At 39.2% G+C, this 10,668-nt stretch overlaps 1 protein-coding gene across 1 annotated transcript; it reads left to right on the plus strand.

Annotated features, from left to right (window-relative positions):
- Positions 1 to 7,118: 7,118 nt before the first annotated feature.
- LOC148019103 (uncharacterized) lies at positions 7,119 to 9,230 on the plus strand. Its single transcript, XM_087701689.1, has one exon. It carries the CDS (start codon positions 7,439 to 7,441, stop codon positions 8,690 to 8,692), a length of 1,254 nt encoding a protein of 417 aa, XP_087557815.1. The 5' UTR covers positions 7,119 to 7,438; the 3' UTR covers positions 8,693 to 9,230.
- Positions 9,231 to 10,668: the final 1,438 nt, after the last annotated feature.

A 10,668-nucleotide genomic window follows, 5' to 3' on the forward strand; every position in this document is an offset into this window, starting at 1 on the left:
TGAAGATCCATTTAATCATGATGATTGTGAGCATTACAATAAATTTACAGCTAAGATCGGTGAAAAAGTTCAAATTGTTGGACACAATCTTCTTGTTACTAATCCCACGCAAGTAGGTAAGGCAATCAAGGGCACATGAGTGCCACACAAAAGTTCACACCTATCATTTTTTTTCAAAAACTTCAAAACTGTGAAGGTTTGGATAAGATTGAAATAGAAGACCAAGAAGATCGAGAAAAGCAAAGGATGACAAAGAAGCATGAAGAAGATAAAGAAATCTCTGCTGCTGACAACAAAGAATATTCCCTTAGTGAATCATATTTTTTTCCCATAGTGAATCTCTATTTTCTATGGTGGATCTACTTCCCATAGTGGATGTAACAAACCCTACCAAAAATGTAAAGTTTCAAGCTTGACCTGACTAAGGCTGCCAAAGAGCTAGTCTCCTGGTCCATGTCTACATGTAGAGGGACAAATGCCAACAAGTGTAAGAACTCATCATTTGAGGGGGGTATTAAAAAGAGCAAATGATACCTGATATAGAGGCTTGCCCATAAGTGGCTTTGTATGAGAGATATGACAAAGATGTATGCTCTAAAAGCTCTAGGAAGAGATGTCTAAAATCCCATAAGCATGGTGAGGAATAGTGATATTACCCAAAAGCTATATAAGCATGTACTTGACACTCATTTCAATGTAATGGTACTTTTAGTTTAAGTCACTCAAGATTGTGTTTACGAGTCCAAGCTAATCTATCTTGGGACCTAATTCACTTGAGTTCCAATCACTTCTCTTCATCATGTTTAGATTCTATGATTTGCGTCCACCATAGCCAACTAGCTCTAGGTCCATGATTCTCAACAAGATAACGTCAAGGAGACTCCTAGTCAAAAATCGAGTAGCTAGATTCAAGAAGGTATATAATCTCTTTCTCGTTTGTCAAAATAAGAAGACCATCACCTAACTTTTTAGACATTGCAAGGATGCTAAAGCCTTGTGGACTAGCATCAAAGATTGGTTTCAACAAGCTCCTCAATGGAGCTATGAAGATGAGGATAACAATTTTTGGAAACATTGGCAATTTGGATAATGAGAACCTCAAGCTATGAAATATGATTAGGGAAATGATTTGCACACACTTAAGGGCTAATGGGAACAAGGTCCTTATGTAAAAAAACTGTTAAATTGACATAAAGTGTTGCTAACAATGTGTCTTTGAGATATCAACCCTATGTAACTTTGTGCAAAAGAACAATCATGTCTTTGAGATTATTTTAAAGCTCCTTACCAAAGGGTTGTAGATTTTTTAACTACATTGGCTCTTCCATATGATGATATTAATCTCTCCATATAATTATTATTCTGCATCTTAGAGAGAAACGGTACAAAATAAAAGCTAATGAAAAAATTGAATAATCAATGAGAAGGTCAAGAACCTTGACTCTTAGAAACTAAGATTATAGTGGGATAAGATTATAAGCTTTTTCACGTATTCCTTCCCAATATATGGCAAGAAAAGCTATTGAGATCCAAGTAAATCTACTGTGCATCTAGTTGATCTTCAATTCCACCAATTTGAACTACAAGGATGCATAAACAACCCACATGGAAACCATGGATGAAAAATGAATATTTACCAAAAAGTCACACAATCTTAATTCATCAATTACTAAGAATATTGACTTTTCACCAACAAATATGACACTTAAAATGTGCACAACAAAGTATTACCATAGTAGAGTGTCACACTTTCAATGAGTAAAAGCTGCAGTAAGATGATATAGTATTCCAACACTCAATTAAAAGAATACTAGATGCTCCGTGCCTAGTTTCCTCCCAACACTTCGCACCAAGGTTGGCACTATGCACCGCTTCGTGGCAAGCTTTGATGCACCACTATTACTATTGGTTAACACATTTCATGTCTTGATGCACGTCTTACATGACAAAATGATTTATGACTAGTTGAGTCCCTAAAAAACAAACCATGATACCCCAAAACTATTGTGAAACACTTGTATTATCAATAGTTAATGTATTGCACTTTTATGTCAATTATTGAGACAATAACTTGATCTTTGAAAATATGCTTGTACCTTGTAATAATTTAACATACATAAGAAAGAAATCAATCATGCTTTAACATCCTTTATTATCTCTTCAAATTTTTATATTTTCCTCTCTCTCTCTCTCATGCCCACACACACACACACACACACACACACACACACATTATAATATCTCATGTATGTGTGTTAATGTATTTTATACTATATTATTGTAATATGCACTATATTTACCTTTACAATTATAAACAATTATATTATATATAATATTTTATACGTAAATTACATTAATCTTATTTATTACTATGTATTATAAATGTATTAATAATTATATAAATCCACACACACATATAAACATGTTAAAATATACATTTACACATACATTAAAATCGTATATCAATAAGTATATATACTATAAATATACATGTATATAAAAATTGCATATACATACATGTGTGTGTACATACTTTTTATGTTAAAATATATCATTGGGCAACGAGCATGCTCGTCAATTGTCAATAGTCGAGAATCGTTGGGTGCAATTGCAAGGGTCACAATTCACGAGTGCGAGTGCGAGTGCGAGCACAAGCGTATTTCATGAATGAATACGCATTTCACAAACGAGGTCATTCATGCATATGCATCCACCCAATGTTCCACTGGGGGGGGGGGGGGGGGAGAGAGAGAGAGAGAGAGATGTTGATTGCCAATGTGCATCGCCCAAAGAGGGTAGCAAAGATGGCCATCATATGGCTCACCTCTTGTAGACTATTCACCACCTAAAGAGAGAGGGGCAAACATGGTCGTCCTGTGGGGCTCACTACTCACTATGGCTCTACCCATTTGCTCATCGTGTGTGTGTGTGTGTGTGTGTGTGTGTGTGTGTACATACATACATATAGAGAGAGAGAAGGGGGGGGTGTGGGGGGCGAGCGAGGGTCAAATGCCACCCATTCCCCCCCAACATCATCACTTGCAACTGGTTGCCATGACACACACACGTGTATATCTCATATATGTGTGAATATATTTTATGATATGTTATTATAATATACACTATATAGATACCTTAACAATTGTAAGAATACATATTATATATATATATATATATATATATATATATATATATATATATAATTACATTAACCTTATTTACTACATATTATAAATGTAGCAATATTTATATAAATCCTATCCACACACACACAAACATATGTAAATATACATGTATATAAAAATTACACACATGTATATACATTAAAATATGTGTATTAAAATACATCATTGAGCGACAAACATGACCGTCTTGATAGTTGAGATTCGAGAATTAAGAATCAAGAGTGTGGTTGTTGGGGTCACAAGTGCGAATGCGGGTGCAAGTCCAAGTATGGGCATATGTGTATTTCATGAATGAGGTGGTTCGTACATGTGCATCTACCCAAATCCACCCAATGTTCCGTTGAGAGAGAGAGAGAGAGAGAGAGAGAGAGAGAGAGAGAGAGAGAGAGAGAGAGAGAGAGAGAGAGAGAGAGAGAGAGAGAGAGAGAGAGAGAGAGAGAGAGAGAGAGAGAGAGAGAGATGCTAATTGCAAATGTGCACTGCCCAAAGAGGGTAGAAACAATAGCCATCCTATGGGGCTGATTACTCACTGTGGCGCTACCCATTTGCTCATCGCATATATATATAGAGAGAGAGAGAGAGAGAGAGAAGGGAGGGGAGCGAGGGTCAAATGCCACCCATTCCCCCTCAACATCATCACTTGCAAGCCGTTGCCTTGACATGCACACATATATCTCATATATGTGTCTATGATAATGTATTTTATAATATGTTATTATAACATACACTATAAATATACCTTAACAATTGTAAGAATACGTATTATATATATAATGTATAATATTCAAATTACATTAACCATATTTACTACGTATTACAAATGTAGTAATAACAATATAAATCCTATCCACACACACACAAACATATGTAAATATACATGTATATAAAAATTACACACACATGTATATACATTAAAATATGTGTATTAAAATACATCAAGCAACAAACATGATCGTCAACAGTCAAGAGTCATGAATCGAGAGTGTGGTTGTTGGGGTCACAAGTGCAAATGCGGGTGCAAGTGCAAGTATGAGCATAGGTGTATTTCACAAATGAGGTGGTTTGTGCATGTGCATCAGCCCAAATCCACCCAATGTTCCGTTGAGAGAGAGAGAGAGGTGCCCGATATCAAGGAGAAAAAAAATGCATCAATTAGAAAAAAAGAGAAAAAAGAAAGGTTTTGAGGGGTGATGAGCTTCTACCATGTGGCATCCCCCTCAAACCTTCTGTTAATAATAAGAATAGATTCTTTTTCTTCTATCTTTAGTTAGTACCTAATTTATTTGTATGATATGATAATAATGTATTCTTATACTCTATAGATTTATCCTATATTGATAAGCTTTCCATGAGTTTACTTTCACTTATGCGAATGCAAAGTAAGAACTTACTTGTGCACATCAACAACCTTAATTCTATTTACGACAAGAAAATTATTGATATTTGACAACATTTACTTTTGATTTTATTCACTTTTATCTTCAACTGTAGAATACAATTATGTGAGCATAGTTCCCAACATTTTCACGATCTTATAATGGCATGCACAAAATCCTTTTTTGAGAACTTTATTCATGATATCTCCTTTGCTCCTGATGACATATTTTGAGTTGACAACATATGCAAAGGCATATGATGACATGCATGAGTATTTTTAACGAAATTGTTCACTATTAACTCCTTCGCACCTTCAGCCTCAATAGCTTCCACATCAACAAGGTAATTGTACTCAAACATATTAGTCCCACACACTTTGTTACTGGTCAATATATATATATGACTAAGACATTTGAATCCCCTCAAATGACTAAAGGAAGTCGTGCTTAACACTATAAACTTTTATGATAGCTATGGTATGCAACGAGTCTTATCAAGATTTCAATTTCTAACCAGAGATGAGTACAAGGTAGTTAATTATAACAAGTGTTGCATACAAAAGATACTAGCTAGTTGGTTTTAAATCTAGAACATCATCTAAAATCTTGCACATGAACATTAAAATTGGTGCTCTCCAAGATATTTTAACGCATTAATGTTCCAACAAGATAGCCACGTGGGATAATTTCATCTTGACATTCAAAATTTCCCAGAATCTAGCAAGTGAAATCAGGGTTTTGCATGCACTTATATCATGTTGTCAAACTCGTAAAAAGCTACCTTCTTCATTAAGTACCAATTCCCTTTTTCAAAAGTAGTCAAACTTCTTATAGAGGATTGGTTACTCTTGTGGTTTGATATGGAATGGTTTTCTATGGATTCATACCCCCTTGCAAGAACACCCTTAGCAAAGTGTCCACACCAACCTAGAAACTTGTTTCAACAATGCCAATGGTGACTTTTCATGCAAATGTCCATAAATACACATAGATATCATTAAAACGCCACTCCAAAAATCTAATATTTCACAACAAGGATCACATGGACTCTTTATATTTGCAATCGTGAATGTTCATTTCATCAAAGTAACAAAGCTTCCTTTGATACTTGAGATTGCAAATGTTTATTCATGTTAAAGATGTACTCCTTTGAGGTTGATGGCCAATGCATGCCCTCCTACTTGTTCCTTGCATTTCAAGTGTTATATTAACAATACATTTCTTTAAAGCTTCAAACTAGGTTCTATGGCTTCATTTCCTTTACCTTCCATGTTATCATAAACATGTATTTCTACAGTCATATGATTATGAGGCTCTTCATTGCTTATGTCTTGCGTGTTACCATGTTCACTAGGTCCCTCTTTATCATGCATGTTAACAAAGCCTTTCTATTCCCTCTCGTGTATAGTTATTGCATCCAAGCCTCATTGACAATACTATTATTAAATGCACACTAACACTTAATGACTCATTTTTCACTATTACTAGTGCTAGTTCTACTACTATTGTATGACTTTGATCAATTGTCAATGCTACTAGTTGTGTATATTTGCTTCTTCAATCTAGGCTGTGGAATCAAAGGGTGCCCTACGTGCCCATCATATCCTCTAGCCAAAACTATTGGTTCTCAACATCTTGTGCGTATGGAAGAGCCTTGTTATTCCAAATCCCCTCTTCCACCGTCACTATTCGTGTCCTAACATATTGGCTCTTGTGGAACACCCCCACATGTCCCAACATGTATTGACATTTATTCCACCTTGATTTGAATTTAATTGTATGTAGTTCAACCAACCCCACTGCCAGTGCTTGTCGACGCTAGGGAAAAAGCCGAGGGACAATGTAAACCCCCTTCAAATTGTGGAAAATCACCTTCAAAATTTTCAGTTTGAAGGTGTCAAAAATTGCCAAAAAGGCAATGGATAGTAGTGTTAAATTTTACATTTACCTTTATTTTTCGCAAGAATACATATTCCTAAGGATTTTTGGAGCACGGGTGCTTTGTGTGAACATGTGAGTGCTCGAAAGAATTATGAGACCCTTGGGTTTGAAGCATTAGCCGTCTAAACCAAAATTTTCTAGGCCCCTGCCTCGTTTTCAAGGGACGTCCAATGGGGACCTCACAAGATCTTTTTCGCCAAACACATTCAAAGCCTGTGGCGTCTTACCGATACAAACCTGCGCATCATGGAAAAGCTTTGACCCTGCCTGACCAATCACCAGCTGACAGCGCAACAAACGGGGCCCGCCGCTACAAAAATCTTCGGATCCACAGCCGCGTGCCATCACAACGACCGGCAGCTGTGGGTGGAAGCCGGGACACGTGGAACCAGCGGAGCGGCTCCGATTTGAAAGGGAAGGACACGTGTCGGGCACCGAAGGGAGGAGTAGAGACTCCGCGTTCGGACAAGAGGAGTCGTAAGAGGGCCAAAGGCCAAAGGCCTTTTAGGTGAGCGCCTACTGAGAGAAAAGGTGACAGGCTACAGGCCTCTTTACGCGGTTGTGACAGTTAAGTCTCAAAAGGGGGTGTCAGGGTACAAAAGGCTCCCGCATTAGCCTTCTCTGTGTAAATTCATTCGACCCGCACATTTGCCTTTCATTTTCTCCTCTCTCTTCTCTCCGCCAATTCTCTCCCTTCGTCTCCTGCTCCCTCATTCACCCACCATACCTCCCCTGTTTCCCAACATATCGACCATATCTCCTCTCCCCCCCCCCCCCCCCTTCCTTCCTCTGCTCTCTCTCCACCCCTCTACCGTGGGCTCTTTTTTTATCGCCCCTTCCCTCTGCTTCCCCTTCTCCCCCCCCCCCCCAAAAACCCCCCAAAAACCGCAAAACCCACCCACCTACCAAGTTTCGTCTCAGATCTCTCACTGGGTTATGGGTAGATACGAAGCCCCCCTCCCCACCAAACCCAATTTTCCGCACACAGACTCTGGTGGTGACCTCATGGATGCAATCCGTCCCTTCACTTGCTGTACAGATTCAGCTTCCAGCCCTGATTCCTGTTCTAGTTGCGTCTCAGTTGAGGATGTGGGCTGCTCAGGGCAGCAGCAATGCACAGCCAGGAAAGCAAGAAATACCCGTAGCACCCATGGTTCCAGCGGCAGTAACTTGGCATCGCATGTAGTTAGTGCTGTGGCACAAAAGCCCATGGCAGGTACCTGTCAGGGTTTTGACAAGAACATCCAGTCGTACGCACAATCTCTGTCCAACCCAATGAAGGTTCCTCTACAGTATCAGGCCGGCACTCTGCAAGCTCCTCCCTCCCCTGACATGCTGCAGTTTTTTCAATGGCATCCATCAGTGAGGACATCTCAATGGAGTAGCACCTCAGTCATCCCAATTCCGGCGAGCAATTACATGGTTTCACCAGCTATTTATCGTGCTAGTCAACAGTTACATGACCCATGGAACCTGGGTGTCAAGAGCATACCTATGAAACAGGTGGACAGAAAACCCATGAAAATTTTCAGAGGTGTGAGACAAAGGCATTGGGGAAAGTGGGTTGCGGAGATCAGACTACCACGCAACAGGACAAGGTTGTGGTTGGGCACTTTTGACACTGCTGAAGAAGCAGCCCTTGCTTATGATAGAGCTGCCTTCAAGCTCAGAGGTGAACGAGCCCGCCTTAATTTCCCCTGTGCCTTGCAGGCACCTGCTGCTGGAATGTATGACTCCATCCTAACTCAAGCAGTGATAAGCAGCCTGGATGCCAAGCTTGAAGCAGTAGTAGCTGAGCAAGCAGCCAAAGGACTGATGGGAAAGTCTCAAAGTAGAACATCCGCCACATCTCAAAAGGATACTAAGGACCATGCAACTTTGTGCAGAGCTGAGGAGGAACTTAAATTCGATGAAGAGGAATCCATGATTATACAGTCTATTGTGCAAACAGACCAAATTGATGATAAGCCCGCGTTTTTGTCATACTCTCAGGATTACCAATCAGGTGAATCTTTGACTTTAGAAGGAGATGCACTGAGCAGCTTAGAGGATTTGCCTGACTTGAGTTGGAAACCGAGCCGCACAAACACACTAAACTCTGTACCCAGTGTAGATATGGAAGTCATTTGGAATATAGTGGCCGCCTCTTCTAGTTGTAGTGTAGACAGTCTAGACATGCTCCAGGGGTGATCTTTTAGACTTGCTCCACCTTTAGCTTCTCTAAAAGGTTTTCCTGTTAGTATTTAAGTCTTTCTAGCACACAAGCTCAGGACATCTAGCAGTGCCCTTTTTTGAAGCACTCAGTTCCTGTCTAACCTGCTTGTGTGCACACCATTCTTTTAACTTTAGATTAGCAACCTAGAAGGCCTTGAATGAATCCCAGGCCATATTTTTGAAGTGCCTGTGTTGCTTTCAAGGACTTCGTTTGCTCTCCAAGTTCTTTTTCCATTTGGCGTCTCTCTGTAGATACACAGCTCACCCAGGGGGTCTACACAGTTAGGTTTCAAAGTGACCAGCATTTACTGCCTAGTTGGAGATCTGGAGCACATGTGGATACCAACTTCAGGAGTATTTTTGGCATCTCCTGAATGTTGAGATGTACACTTGTGGCTGTTTTTTCCTCTGCCACAATGCCTGTTTTTAAATGGCTGTTTTCTTATCAATCTACTTGATTTGTCGAACAAGGTTGTGAATCTCATGAAGCAAAATGTCTATTTCATCAGGCTGTTTCATCTCTGTGTATGAAAGTGACTAACTGCATAAGTGCTTTTGGCTTTGGGTTTCTGTAAATGTAAGTGTAGTAAGTCCATTAAACTGTAATACGTATAGAAATGTTCATGCACTTATGCAGGATGGTAATCGTTCTACAATAAGAGTATAGTGTCTTGTTTTTGGACACAACCGTATTTCATTTGTCTAGAGACATTCTGTAAAATGGTCTGTATCATCTAGCAATATTATAAATGCTACGTGTGAGGTAATGCCACCTATGATGTGCAATTCTCCGTGGCTTAGAAAATTGTCCCACAATGGATATGTGTTCCAATTTCCTCTAGTCACAGCCTTATTACAGCCTACGCTCGACCAACAATCCTCCATAGTTGATAGCATTCCAATTTCCTCTAGTCACAGCCTTCCAACAGCCCAGACTCAAATCTCCAATTTGCTTATGCAATAATCTAGAGGCCATTCACTTTATTGCTCCATGCAGGCCTAAGCTAGTAGCACTAATTAGTTATTGCACAATGGTGGCTTTCTATGCAGGCCTAAGCTAGTAGCACTAATTAGTTATTGTGCAATGGTGGCTTACACAATTCTCAATAACAGTTGTAGCTAGCGCTTTTGCAATGCCAACATGCATGGTACATAAAATGGGTGACAAATTGCCCTAACTCTTGCATAAAGTGGGCCCGAATTCTTCAACCAACACCTAGCCAAACTTCTACCAGTACAGGTTGACAAGTTGGCATTGACAAGCGACGGGGATTGATCCTATAGAGGTGCTATCATATTGTACATGCAACAAGCTATAGGCCTCATAAAAGAATAGCTCGATGAAGGCCAAAGTAATTATACATTATAACACAATGGTGGTTGGCCCATGTCAAGCAAAGCCAATACCTAACAATTGCACTTTACCGTAGTATGGACAATGGGGGACAAAAGTGTTGACGATACGCAATTGTTTCTCAAGTTCCCATACATAGTGGGACTACATCCTCCAATATGCATATCTTCAAACTTCCACCTCAATAGATTGCCAAGTCAACAATCAAGGGTGCTCTTGGCCCTTTTTCCCAATCTTGAACTTGCTCAATAAACACATTTGTATTCCATTGAGGGTGATAAATGTCACGATGGAGTGAAATTTTGATGCTTTGCTTAGCATTCGATAAAGAAGTTATTCAAATGTGCAAATGTAAGGTGCACATGTGAGGTGTAATTTATTTATTTTGCAATGTGGGATACAAGACCTTGAGATATTAGTTGCTATCAAAGGCAAAAGTTGATATATATTAAGTTATGTTTGACAAGTACTAGGTAATACCTTGTGTCAAAACTTGACCTAGATCATTTTATTAGCCATTAATGTCAAGGGTGACATTAGGATCTAGACATTAATTAATTAGTTAATGCTCCAACACTTGGAAGGGCCCATAGTATCT

This window comes from Lygodium microphyllum, chromosome 20 (assembly GCF_053477565.2).
Source record: "Lygodium microphyllum isolate KBCC chromosome 20, Lygodium_microphyllum_v1.1.10, whole genome shotgun sequence".
Classification (NCBI taxonomy): Eukaryota; Viridiplantae; Streptophyta; class Polypodiopsida; order Schizaeales; family Lygodiaceae; genus Lygodium; species Lygodium microphyllum.